Raw genomic sequence first — 14,825 nt, forward strand, 5'->3', positions numbered from 1 at the left:
TTGTCTGGCAGTTATGTTATATTGGTCGAGTCCTACATGAGATTGAATCAGCTGTAGGATTCAGGACGAAGAAGTAGCCAATAACGTGGCTTTGGCAACAAGGACAGATGCCCCGTTACACTTAATTATGCTGTCGCTGCCGCTAATGGGCTAGTATAGCGCTTTTCCCCTCTATTTTTATACCTCTATGGTGAAAACACGTCTAGGCCTAGCCTGACCTTCTATACATGAAGGGACGCGATACGCTTTACGCGGTTACATTTGCCCGCACCATAAACGTTAGCTCTTATTGTAGATATACCACAGATGCATCTATTTGCATATACTGTATGTATTTACGGTGCCTTTTACGGTAGGAAGACATAATGTAGAAGTTAAAAGCAAAGATGTAAGCAGTATCAGCTTGTATATTTATAATTGTTTATTTAAAAAGTAAGCCTTGTGTACTTTTTAAGCGTTACATTTAAACAGGTAATATACAAGACAAGACTGCTTCTCTTTCTTCCTTATCCATCCTTATGCTTTTCTATCGTAAATAGCTCTGAAGGGTGCTTTCTCTTTTTATTTGGAATATGAAGTACAAAGTATGGTAGAAGATTCACAGTTCACAGGTAGTCTCATTGCCTATGTTGCCTACAGTAAATTTTTGTAAACATTTTGTGTTACTACGTCTTTCTCACACAAGGTGTCGCATAAAAGACGAACACCATATACATATAATAATTATGTAATATATGGTGGTGTTTATCAATACTTGTAATGTAACTATATATATATAATGTAACTATTACTATATAATAAAAGTATTTATGGTGGGGCTGGCTTATACTAGTAGTATAGCTATATATGGTAGTTGACTGTAATTCGCCATCTCCTGGAACTTTAATTAAAACAGGACAAATATTTCACAACAATTCTGTCAACATGTAACCACCTGTATATCTTACACCGTGGTACAGTCGGTATGGAGTCATTATGTACATGTCTGTAATTGTTGTATTCCATGAAAGGTGTTTTAAAATATAGACATCTTGTAAGTTAGCACACACTTACAGCTTTTGCGCGTACATTTCAACTACACTACGTTAAAGATTAAGAGCTGAGGCTCAAGGATGATCGAGAATCTTAACCAGCTACCACTCTCAACAGAATTAGGAAACCTCATAATCCGTAAAGATTTAAAATACTTTCTTCATATTTAATTCTGGTTAGGTTATGTGATAATTGTGGTAAAGCCATATGGTCGGTCTTGAAAACCAGCCTTGATTTTCGGGTAGAAGATACATTTTCATCTAGCCACAAAGGGATCTAGTGATACTGTGGTAGACAACTTACTATTCGCTATTCATTGGTTTAAGTTGCGTCTGGATTATAAAATTAACCATATAGCACCACTATAATTGTCACATAACTCCTTACCATGATAAAATATAAAGTAAATATTTGGAAGTGCTCCGAATCATAAATTTTCTCAAATCTGGTAATAAGGTAAAACGCCCAATACTTGGACAGATTTTTCGAAACTAATTTTAACGCTCATATTCCGAAGTTAATGTGCAATACTTCCATATTTTTTAAATAATTACTTGTAATTAGGATGCCTTAGGATTATATAACACACAAAAAATGTTTTAAAATAGCTCTTAAATAATAGTTATCGTACATTTTAAAACATGTCAACTTATCGGAGTAGTTGGACAATCATTCTCGACTGTCGTAGTAGTTGGACAACCTTGAAAACCAAAAGTTGGACAATGCTGCAGTACTTGGACAAGTTGGAAAGCAGTACTTGGACAATACTAACTTAAACGATTTTACAGTTGTATAAATTACGATAAGGCACAAGTACTTATTAAAACTAAAGTATGTATTTAGATAAATACCTTATAACGAAAAAATGTTAACGAAGGGGATAAATAATAACAAATTTATTACGTAAAATTCGTAAGTAAAATTATTAATCTTTTTTCCAAAAATAATTTATTAAATGCAAGATAAATCCCTCAGGGTGCATTTTGATTTTCAACATTTTCAATTGTGAGGAATCGCACTTCTCCTTCTTGATTTGAATTTTCTTTAGAAGGAACTGCATCTCTTCAATAGCAAACGAATTATCCAACTCAATTAAGCTCTCACCTCGGTACTCAGTTTTTTCAATTATTCTATCAGTGAGATAGTGTAAAACCAATTTTACTGTTTTTTTTTTAATTTTGTTATTTAAGATTTATTTTTAATAAGACTATAATTTTTCTTACTTTTCTTTTTTGTTTTTGTTGTATGACCTCCACTTTTGTTCTTTTTCATTATTTTATATTTTTTTAAAAACATTTTTCCTCTTTTCAGAACCCATACTTCATCTGTATTTACAGTGAATTGGAGGTTAACTTTTAAAAATGTTGAAAAAACAATTTTCTTAAAGCGGTGCACCCCTTAACAACAAAACTGATTAGTAAAGTGTTTTTTTTCTACAAAGTACTTCACTTTTTATACACTTTTGTTTAAAAAATTCGCATAAAAGATTAACTACGTTAAAAGGTAAACAACTTTGATTGTATGTCCATGTACTGGCTACGACGTTTTTGTGCCTATGACCTGAAGTTGGACAAGAGCTCCACGTCTGTCCAACTACTACGAAATCGTGAGGTGTACTTGGACAGCTAATTTTACATTATAAAAATTTTTTTTGTCCACGATTACATTAGAAATATTGTTAATTAATGTAAAAGTTGTAAAATAATACCATACAGCATTTATACAAATGCATTGGATTAATTTTAACGAGCATTACCTATTATCAAAATCATAGAAAACGGAGAAAAATTATCGCAGTCTTATGGCGCCTACGGTGAAATTTAGAATCATTCGCATGTATTAAATGTTGCTGAAATTTTTTTAAAAATTCAAGTATATCATCAATAATAATCATAGCAATATTAATCTATTACGTTTTTTAAAATATCTCTTTTTTATTTGCTACAATGACTGATTTTCCACTGTCCAAGTATCGGTCTGAATTTCAGTTTTGTCCAAGTATTGGGCGTTTTACCTTACTAGCGGTTGGCTTCGATTTTTGACTACCCTTGGGCTTATCTCTTGGTCTATTACTTGGTCTATTATTTTCACAGTAAGGCCATGATTACATGGCTGCGGAAGTAGCCAACGGAATGTCACTGCGTCAGAAAAAAAATGTTCCCCTACCACCGGTTTAGCAAGTGATGCTTCCGTTTCCGTTTTCTGTTATACAAAAATCGTATCGTGCACATGGACGCGGAACAGTACGTTGCGTCAGAGTAGTATGGTCACAGCCAATGGTCACAAAAAGTTCAAGCGGGAATAGTTTGATATTGTGTATTTAATAATAATTATCTTTGGATTATTGGTATTTTTTGGCATTTACTGACAGTTAACACTGCTATAAGTGCAATCGCACGTGAAATCATCAAAGAAGCATGGTAATTGTTATGTTAAACTAATATTTCGTTGACTTCCGTCGATACGTTACGCTGAGTTCCACATCCATGTGCACGATGCACTTTTTGTCTAACAGAAACGGAAACGTCACTTGCTAAGCCAATGGTAGGGGAACCTTTTTTTTGACGCAGTGACGTTCCGTTGGCTACTTCTGCAGCCACCTAACCATGGCCTTAAAAGTTGACCAACTCCTTTCCAGCCTGTGTCAAGCTCTTCATAAATTCTCTTATGCATCAAAATCATTTCAAACAGTGGATTTTGCTTTTTATTTTTACCAAACAATAACTTTAAATAAAAATTTACAGTTGGTGATTTTATATGTTTTTCATTTTATTATACGTACAATAATAGTGGTAATGGTTAGTTATTGCCCCAGTCATTTATTAGAAATGAACTGCCTTACACTTAGTAATGTTGACGACCTTTGTAAGGTCTTTGCTGTTGATCCTGTATCAAGTTATGAGACTAGAAAAATAACAAAAAGAGAAGTGAGTGATGAAATAAAAAGTTATGGAAAAACCATCATGTCTCAATACCTACTTCAGCCGGACATAAGTGAGATTTCGGAAACTATCACAAATTTTGCATCAGAGAAAAAGTTAATTTACAATTTTAGCATACCAAGAGCCATATACTTCAAAGATAGTTTGAAATTGTATTTACAATTTATGCATCCTGAATCAGTAGTAAAGATGCTGTCGTGTAATCGATACAGATTAGATGAAGGTAACGGGTGTACTGTTGTTGCCAAACAAGATATAAGCAAAGGAACAATAATTTTAGACATACATGGAGTATGTATCAAGATGAAGTCGTATGAAGAAAAAATTTTTTCTCAGAATCATAATGATTTCTCTATTATCAAGAGTTCTAGAATGAAAAGCTCCTTACTTATGTTAGGACCGCTAGCATTTGTTAACCACGATTGTGATCCTAATTGTCAATATGTTACTCGCAGCAAGTCAATCATCACCTTACAAAGTATAAGAGATATTAAAAAAAATGATGAATTATTTGCTTTTTATGGGCAAGATTATTTTGGGACAAAAAATTCTGAGTGCGAATGTATAACTTGTCACAGACAGAACGAGACTGATGATCAACTTAATAATGGTATGTAACAGTTTTTAAAATATTTATTTATAGCTTGTCTTGACATTTCTTACATTTTACTTAACGTTCAAAATAAAAGTTTGGTGGTGCTCTTTAAGGATACATGCATAACACAAATAGTCTTTTATTTTATCTCATTGGCATTTTAAATTACACTTATGTGTTATAAAATAATACATTTTTTTCATATAGCGCTATATTTTATATTACTACACACACTGATCCTCTTAGGTACCGAATGTCAAATATGCTATCAGCATAAGGTGGTTCTTTCATGTTTCCCAAGTCAAAGGTGGGACTATCAAGTTGATATTTATTAATGCTGCTTAAGTTTCAAACAATTGTTTGTAAATACTGATTATTGAGGCAAATTAAGTACTGATTCAAAATATTAGATCATATTATATGATATAAGAGTTCGTAGGAGTCATTATCTCAAATTCGCGCTTAACATCAAAATACCAGCATTGGATGCTTACCTATGCTGTCATTATAGGAAACGAGAATGTATGCCTGTGTTTCTTTAAATATCTATTGATTAAGTCCATAAACACATGTTTTTTAAGAAAGCAGTATATTTGGAATTGCACAAGCTTTATTGTGTCAGTTTTTTATTTAATGACGTTCAGTAAATAAATAACTAGGCACCAACTTTCAGTAAACAAATGCTTAGTTGCCAAAGAGCACATGTTTAAAATTAAACTTTCATTTATTATTTTTTTGCGTTTTTATTGGTCAGCCCACTCTGAAATTTTGAGGGGTAGTGTATTGTAACTCAATAAATGATTCCTCAAGACTTCATGCCATTCTATTCATAGTCATTTTATGTAAGAACCACCTTAGGTGTAAATAGAGCATTTCTCAATTTTACCTGAAAGTACACTTAACACCCATAAAAAATTACGTGAGTTAAATATACATTTTGGTTCGTTAGCATCGACAAATTTTCCCCTGCAGGTGGCGTTATTTCAAATTACTGCACGAAGCAAATACAGTGGGTCAAAGGATACTTAGTATGGTAAATCTGGCACTATGTTTGGGACTCTAACATAGAAGCTTTGTATGTATGTGTATTACTTACATTACTGATACATATCGATGTACGTCACTCAAACTTCTAAAGCTCACACATATGAGATTCCAAGTCAGTGATTGGTTGATTATAATTGTGTGTATGCTTGTCCTGGATATGGTAGAGCCTATCAGAAGAAGCTCCCGTATTTGCCACCCTGTCCTTTGACCCACTATGAGTCACATTACTAGAAACGTAAGTATCTTTGGTGATTTGCTAAAGCCTATTTAGGAAATTAAGAAAGCTAACCTAGATTTTAAAAAATATGCCATAACTTGTGAAAAAAGTATTCATCACTCTCCTATGAAAAAGTATTCATGTAACAACTCTATGAGTGACAACTAAATATGTAAAAAAATTGATACTTCAGAACCTTCAAACATCATAGACTTTTAAAATTTGAGTTGCGTAGAACGTTATTTTTGTAATAACAATTTCTTGTAACATTGTTATTGTTATAATTGTTTATGTAATTATTCATTTTGTTATTATTTATTTTGTTATTATTATATTATAATAATAATAATTATTATTATTATTATTTTATGATAAACACTCTTATCACTAATAAAACGTGTATTAAGTATAAACCAAATAACTGTCGGGAGTTGGTTCATAAAAGCCGACATTCAGTTTCTTTAGTGCTGTATAGCTTATCTAGAAGTTTGCGATGTTTACCATACTGTAAAACAAATTAATATTTCAAGTACATATATTTAAAAATTTTTCCAAAATATTAGAAAAATATTTTGCAATCTATAGTTATTAACTTAATTTATACTCAAATCATCAATTAGGGTTTAAAGTATTGTTTCGTGCAATACTTTAAAACTGCGCCGCCAACGGCAAAAATTTTTTATACTTATTTACTTAAGTATACGTGTATTTAGTAATAGCTAGTTATTATCCAAAAGTGGGGATAAAAGGTGAAGTATTTGAAGAAATAACTTCATGAAGTTTTGGGTTTTTAATAAACATATGGGTGATTCTGCTGTAACTTGCTCAGATCGTGTCCGGTACTCATACTCACGTGCAAATCAAATGCATAATGAAATCCAAAACTTTAAAAACGTTAAATTGTGTTTAATGTTGTCAACTTCACTTGACATATTGTCTAATACCGATATATTAATTTCTTCATCGAGATAATCGATCATTTAAAGTCGAATTTACCATTCCGACCCATGTCCACAACTCAATTTCACTCATAAAAGCTTCCACCAGTAAAAAATAGGGCTTATCTACCACTTGGGCGTATACGCATTTTGAAATATAGTTGTTAGGGATCAGATTTGTAACATAGTCACACCAAATATCGACGAATGATAATTAGTTTTCACTGCATACATTTTGTCCGCATATTTGCCCCATAATCGTGGTTTTAACAAAAGTCAGTTCAAACTAGTAACTATATGGACTGGAAATGCTAACCAATGGTCACTTTTTAAAGTATAGGACTAAAATGAATAAATCCTTACGACAGTAGTACCTGAAGTTGTTACCTCTTGAATAGCCAAGCTCTTCAAACTACAGTTTCTTATTGCATTTGAGGCTAGTAAGTGAAGTATGGGTGGACAAGTCATTGTAATACGTCTATGAGTCGTACGAGCACTACAAACATTGAAAATTCCATTCCGTACTTTTCCATTCCAACCCTACCTCACCTTAAGGGGGTTAGAGCGAAAAACAAATTTCTTACGACAGTCTTCGAAAAATTATAATGCGTTTGTTAACAACATATTGAAACTTCAGGAACCGTAGCGTCACAGTTTTTGAGAAAAAAAAATAGCAAACTTAGTATCTTATACACAGGATCTTACTAGAACGTCGTCGCGACATGTACATTTTTACCAACAACTTGGAAAATATTTTTACAATTCTTTCAAAAAACGAGTATGTAATTGTAAGTAACAATTAAAATAACATATCCAAATTTGAGAAAGCAAGCCGTCACGGTTTAAGAAATACTTTAATTAAAAATTTTACGAAGATGCTATTGGTATATCTATATACAGCAGATGAGAAATAAAACATGGAGCATAAATTCGATTTAGAAGTATTAATTTTTTATTTTCTCACTTGTTAATAATCTTCTGCTGTACGATATGGAATAGCTCGCATGATTTATCAAGAATAGTCATAAAATACACTAATTTTTAATTTGAATTAACTTTTGAGACTGACTGTACCGCTCCAACCCCCTTAAAGTGCCGTTTTTTTCGTTTTAGAGCAATGAATCCCAGCCAAACTTTTTTTTCATCACTGTTGGGCTAAAAGACGAGACACGTATCTCGAAGTTTCGTCCAATTGGCCTCTTTTCGCTATATAAATGCAAAGACGGTGGTACTACTTCCAACGTTGGTATCCAAGTGGTGCACTTCATTAGGTGGCTTTATCTGGGCTTAAATGAAAGAAAAAATATAGTCTTAATGATTAAAATAAAAATCTTTGAATTTTATGCCCCGAATGAAAAGTTATAATGATTTTATGAAAAATACTAAATTTCATCCAAAATCACATTGTTAGCGATATTTACGCTCTAATTAAAACAGCTGTAACATTCAAATGAAAGCACAAAACCGAACAAAATTTTTTTTAATCAATAGGTCTTGATCCTAACTTTCATTTCAGCCCAGTCAGAGCACTCTAACTGTTGAAGGAGCTTAGCTACATGTGTTAGAAAGAGATACAATTATTTAAAAATCGATGAAAACTGACTTTTATAAAATTTTGTATAACTTTTGACCAGCATATTTGGTAGTTGCATCGCTTTAAATATTTGTTACTGATGTTGTGTACAGTAAAAATACCATAAAAAAAATTTTTTTTAACCAACTTTTTAAAAAAAAATCTTTCAAGTCGATCTGAGGAAGTTACGGCAGAATCACCCATATATTATATATATATACACAAGAAGTTAAAACAAAAAATGGTTACTTAAGTGTGAATTAAGACAAGTTATTCATGAAAAGGCAAGTCCAGTCAGAACATAAAAAAGTAATATATTAAAAAATAACATTTCTAGAGACTCAAAATGATTGAAACATTAAAAATAAGTGAGTATTACGTGGTAGTTAAATAAGTTTATTTAAATTTGTTGAAGAAGGGCACGGTTGATGTATAACTGTAGCTATTTATTTTATAAAATAATATTTTGAATAACCTTAGCCACTGTAATAGATGTAGTGAAATTTTCTTTAAATGAGAACATTTAAGTATTTTAATATTGAATAAACAATTCAAAGAATGTATTATGAAGATAGGAAAAGTATAGAGTACAGCCGTGGCACTTTGATTTCTGGCTCTGGCCAGTGGGAGACTATCTGGTTCATTGAATTTTTTAATTATAGCAAACCGATGTCCTGCGCTGGAAAAATATCTAACACCGTGATCGCACTTGTCGCATACGGATCAGACAGGCTTATTCTTAGTTGCGTGTATGAAAAAAATGATAAATACATATACATATATTCAAAAGAATCTCATCTTGATAAGAAAAACCATCATATTTACAAGTAAAAAAATTTTTAAAGAAAAAAACGCTAAAATGCAATGAAAATCGAGTAATTACTTTATAAAAGTTTGAATGAACAATCGAACAAAGACAAAAGAAGTAATGTTAAGTGTCGATTGAAATTATCGTTTCACAAAAAAATGATCAGATTTAGTAATTAATTATTTATTCATTCCAAAATAAGTAAATATAAACAATTTAAATAATCTATTGATTATACAAAAGCTGCTGCAGGAAAATGTTGTTTCAAAGTTTTAAAATAAGCTTTGCGATGAAGTCAATAGGATATTTTAAAACGAACTTATTATAACTATTAATAATTACTTAACAGTAAATGAATATTTATAAAAAAAAGTCAATTACCACATAAATTCTGTTAAAGGTAACCTCATATCAGAGATTGCTTGTGGATCCACTGATACACTCGTATTTCAGAGGGCGTGAGATGAAACCTACTGGAAAGTTCTTTTTAGAAACTAAAAATTAGAAAAAATTTTTAAAAATTTACTTATGTCACTTATTCTTGAAACAAGATGGATACGTGAAAATTTTCTTCCGTCACTTTTTTCAAGAAGAAAATTTTAAAATCGTTGATTTAGTCTCGTGCATAAATAGCCCACCTATAAAAGTAGAATTAAAAAATTAATTTAAAAAAAGATTTTATTGAGATAAATGGGTACAAAGAATTGTTACTGATACTCATCGCATAGTGTTACGAAAAGTGATAATTAAAGGTGTTATGCAATGGACTCCAAGGTATAAAAATGACAAGAAACTCGTAAGAAATAAAATATAATTGTAGTTTCACAACAAACTTTTAAGATTAAAATAAGTTTAATGATTTTTTTTGTATGTAGTAAGCATTAAGTTTGTGGTTAAGAGATACAGAAAAAGATATTGTTAATTTTGTTATGAATTTAATATAAACATAAAAAAAAGCTGTACAAAGTTTGAAAGTATATTCGGAGCCTTTTTAACACAAAAGAGACTAAGTAAATTAAAAAAAAATAAATAAGTAGACAACGTTTGCCTATTTTCTACAATAAAACATATAAATAAAACGTGTCAATCCTGAATTTCAGTCGATTAATTTAAACAGATCTCTACGTGATAATTAGAAGAAAAAAAATAACAGATTAAGTGTAAACAATCAGCTGGAATTGAAAAAGGCTACTACAGAATTGGAGTTTTATCACAGTAGATTTTTTAAAGATATAACTTATAAAAGTAATTCAATCGATACTTTTTTTTTTATTTATAGCTCTACCGGTTGAAAAAACAAAAAATTTTTAACATACAAAAAATTGGTACATTTAAAAAAATAAATTAATTTTTCACCAAAATTTCTATTTTATTCTAGATAAAAGTATCCATAAAGAAAGCACTGAATCATGTAGTTTTGAAGAGAAGTACAACAAAGAGTCATTGTTTAAAGGCTTTAAAGATACCTTTTTTATGTGTACGTACGTTAATCGTCTATTTAATATCCATGACAAATATTTATCAGTTGTAATTACTATTTTAGGTCAATGTTGCAATATCATATTAAATTTGAAGTTATCGCCATTTCCAAGTTCTGCTTTAAAACGACAAATGCAAGGTCATGAGACAAATATAACAGCAATTGATGGCAGCACTGTAACAACTACTATAAAGACATCTATAACAGATTCTACAGCCTCAGCATTAAATAATAATGTTGATGGTGCTTTAACTTATCACCAACAGCTAGATATTATACCACATAGAGATAGGAGACTGACTTTGAACTCTGAAAAATTATACGGAACGCGTCAAAATAATGGCTGTATAAATTTACCCAATGAGATGCACGCAGTATTACATACGAGAGATTCTACTGAGCAAACTGAACTTGATCAAAACGGTATATTTTGAATTAAATTCTAATCAAATTTTAAATATTATCGAATTTCTGACGAATTATCAAAAGAAAAAGTGTTTAACATCCCAATTTCTGACCTTGTTTTAGCTTTAACTGACGCACGGGTCATGCCCTTGGAGGTCAATGAGTTTGGTTGCTCAGAATTTGAAAAACAACTGAAAGTTAAAAATATACAAGAAATGAGTTTTCCTTCACTTAAACCAAAAAAAAAAAACTTTTCAAACACCACAAGAGATGAGTCCCAAGAAGACATGCACTTAGTCAGCTCCAAAGAAGGTCGTACACTTAGTTCACTTGGTAAGCTTTTTTCTCTTGAACGCGTACTAAATAGTTAGCGTTACAGCCTTTAACAAACACCAAAATAACTTATAACTAATTAGTTACTATCTGTATGTGTACACGATAGTGTATTTTTTTTTAATTTTTGGATATTTTTGGTAACAAGTGGATGTAACCAAAATCTTGTTTAAATAATATACTTACGTACTATACTTATTTTCAATTTATCCATCACACAATTTGCAAAATTCAAAAAGAGACAAAAACTGACGAAACATTTTTATATGTCCATCATCAGCGATGATTATTCCTCCTATCTACATGCTACGTAATTTCATTTTTCTAACTTTCTATGGCTCTAAAAAAAACTCGTTAACATTTTGTTTCCAGTTTACCTTTTAATTTATTTTATTTATCTACGCTTCTGGCCTGGCTAATTTCTTAAAGATTTTACTGTATTAACAAATATATAAATATTGATTTTCTTGAAACAGTGCGACAAAATTTTTTAAAATTTATTTTTCCGATATTTGAAAGCTTTTTTTTGTTAATTTATCTATGAATTAAAAAATAAATAAAAAAAAATTTTTCTTTTAACCAATACACCATGATAATTAGTAAACTTTTTGTACTGCATGATTAATATTTTTTTTAAGTACTAAGTTGACGTGTGAACGTACTATTTTGATAAAATTTAAAGTTGTTACTGTACTTGTTGACCTCATTAACTCTCTACCCTTTCCTACTTTTTAAAACTTCACAGTACCATTTTCACGAAAACATGATGGTTGCTTTTATATGATTAAAGAAAAAGCACAATTGCGTTTATTCTGTAGTAGTCAATATTTATACCTCAATTATGTGTGTAACTTTCTGTTATGCAGGAAAAAAAAACAAGGTCCAGCATAAGAATTCAAGTCGGCAGCGGGCATGGTGTCCTTATTGCTCAGAGCCAAGATTTTTTTCAAAATTTAATGTTCATATAGTAAATCAGCATGGTAATGAGCCAGATGTTGAGGTTATTAAAAAAACAACCGACAAAAAATTGAAAAGAAAACTTATCATAGCTATTCGCTTACAAGGCAGCAAACTCTTTTTAGAAAACAAGGGTTCAGCATTAAGAGGTTCAAAATTGGTAAAATCACGCGCAGATGAAGTATTGTGCAATGATTGTGCACGTTTTTATCCTGTCAAGTCATTGTGGAAGCACAAAAGAGTATGTCAAAAATAAAGATTTTCAAAATCGTCCTACAAGTTTCTTATTTCTGAAAACTTTCCCCCAAAATATTAAAAAAAAGCTAAATGGATGTTCAACTTTTTTTTACAACTCACTACAAAAAAAATAGAATCATTATCGTACTCTGGTTAAAGTTTAGAAAATAAAAATTGTGTAGCAATTAATGAAGCTCCTTAATTAATCTTACGATTAATGAAGCCTCATACGTTTTAATAGTTAATAAATTTACAAATTTTAAGGACTTCAGAACTATAAAAAAAATTTAATTCATAATAATTATTGAATCGAATGATTTTTAAGTCATTACGTATGTTTACATGTTCTGTCTAATAGCTTTTACGAAATAATACGTGTATGCAATATGATACATCGAGATATATGTTACTCGCTTACTTGTATAGTTATTGAAATTCTTTAACCATTATAAGTAGGTATTACACATTCTACTGCAAATTAAGAGAATAATTGTTTAAAAAGAATTTTACAATGTGTAATGACTGTATGGCTCGCCTACTTGCATGACACAATGAATAAAATATATTATTTAGGCTTAAAGGCCTGACAAAACTCGTAATACTTGGCTAATTCTTTTAGTTACACTCAACTTCTAAGAAGTTCCATGAAAACTTTAATGAAACGTCAAGATATTCTCTGATAATGAAAACAATATTGAAACAATTATATTCAAGTAATATTTGAACTCATCTTGGTAACATTACCAAGATGAGTCTAAATATTATTTGATGACAAAGGAGCAAGTGAAGGAAGTTTGTAGATATGTATAATTACATTCAAGCTCATTTTTTAAGTTATTCTTCTTTTTCTCAGTTTTCTTGCAGTCACACAGTTAATGTTCACACATCTGTATAATCTTAGCAACAAATTATTTTGCTTCAAAAAACTACCACTCATTTCTTAACGATAAATAATTAATTTTATTAACATTTAAGTATATCTTCTTTTATGCACCCTCTATACCTGTGCTACTGAGTGCTTTTAGCTCTGAAGATGTAGTTTATTTTTCCTTATGATTTATTAAAATATAATTAAATTGTAGCAACGTTTATAGACAACAAATGTGCGTATAGATTTCTTAATTTTTTAATCGCACTGAACGGACTGGTTCATGATATCAACTAACTGACGTTTCACAACCGGCAAATCATGCTATTTGGATTTTTTTAATTTCTACTTATATACATGAATCACTACTATCTTTATTAATCGTTCTATATTTATGAATCAAACTTATATGTTCAATGCAAAAAGTTCTCAGATCGATGTTTCGCGACCTGCTAATCGTCTCATTGCATTTTTGTGATCAACTAGGTTATTATAAGAAAGTTTTGAATATACTACATAGATAGTCCTAAATAAACATGTAACAAAACAGATTTTAGTCCATTTTTTATAAAACTTTTGCAATGTTTATATGTTGTACACCTGAAAATATATCTCATTTATTAATAAAAGAAACTTTGTTTACCTATAATAAGGGCATTACTTGCCGATTTAAGATTACTTATGAAAAAAAAAATTTTGTCAATTACAAATAAGATGAATAATGTATGCGTATTTTTTCAATTAGAACGATATTAGGTTTTTACAACAATAGCTACTAACAAAGTCCGTACATTCAACTACCTTATCTCTACTGCTTTTTTATGAATTAATATTAAGTAAGTATTAAGATTTAAACTCAGCCATCAGCGCTACTTTTAGGCTGCATTCATAGTAAAAGAACTCTCTGGCAGCCGAGATTACTAGTACCCCTGAACGTTGACTGACCCTAGCGCCATCTAGCGCGATCTCGTGTTTTAATGTTTTAAAACAATTCCTAGGACTCTCGGTTCAATGAGCATATCAGATCTAAGATCAACGATTATAAGTCAGCCTCAGCTATCCTCTGAATCTCATCGTGAAAGCCAGTGCATTGGTAAAGCTTAGCTTTGTTCGGCAAACCACTATTGAGTAGATAATTCACATTGTCAAACTTTCTAGAAAATTCAGGATTCTTACTAACTCGTCCTAGGATAAAACACATACAATCTCGATCACCACCTGAACTACTCCTGTTCAACCAAACTGCTAAGGCAGCTTGTGTGAACCCCGAGTATGGCACGCAGACAACATGAATATATTGGGCAATGTCTTGCTAAAGTTGCGTATGCACTTGAAAGCGACCCAATTTCTTGTAAGGATAGTACAATCTGGCAAAATTAAGCCTTTTACCATG

The 14,825-nt window shown here is 30.8% G+C and overlaps 1 protein-coding gene and 1 long non-coding RNA gene across 2 annotated transcripts; both read left to right on the top strand.

The window, feature by feature from the left end:
- The first annotated feature begins 3,860 nt into the window (after positions 1–3,860).
- LOC149374734 (histone-lysine N-methyltransferase Suv4-20-like) lies at positions 3,861–12,583 on the top strand. The gene is made up of 4 exons (XM_089592095.1): positions 3,861–4,584; positions 5,542–5,602; positions 10,745–10,875; positions 12,504–12,583. Exons 1-4 carry the CDS (start codon positions 3,861–3,863, stop codon positions 12,581–12,583), a joined length of 996 nt encoding a protein of 331 aa, XP_089448221.1.
- On the top strand, positions 10,907–12,364 carry LOC149374735 (uncharacterized). The gene is made up of 3 exons (XR_016293042.1): positions 10,907–11,055; positions 11,161–11,370; positions 12,237–12,364. It is a non-coding gene; the product is annotated as an uncharacterized LOC149374735 (long non-coding RNA).
- Positions 12,584–14,825: the final 2,242 nt, after the last annotated feature.

This window comes from Copidosoma floridanum, unplaced genomic scaffold (assembly GCF_036245765.1).
Source record: "Copidosoma floridanum isolate Cflo_tuat_1 unplaced genomic scaffold, Cflo_Japanese_pri ptg000014l, whole genome shotgun sequence".
NCBI lineage: Eukaryota > Metazoa > Arthropoda > Insecta > Hymenoptera > Encyrtidae > Copidosoma > Copidosoma floridanum.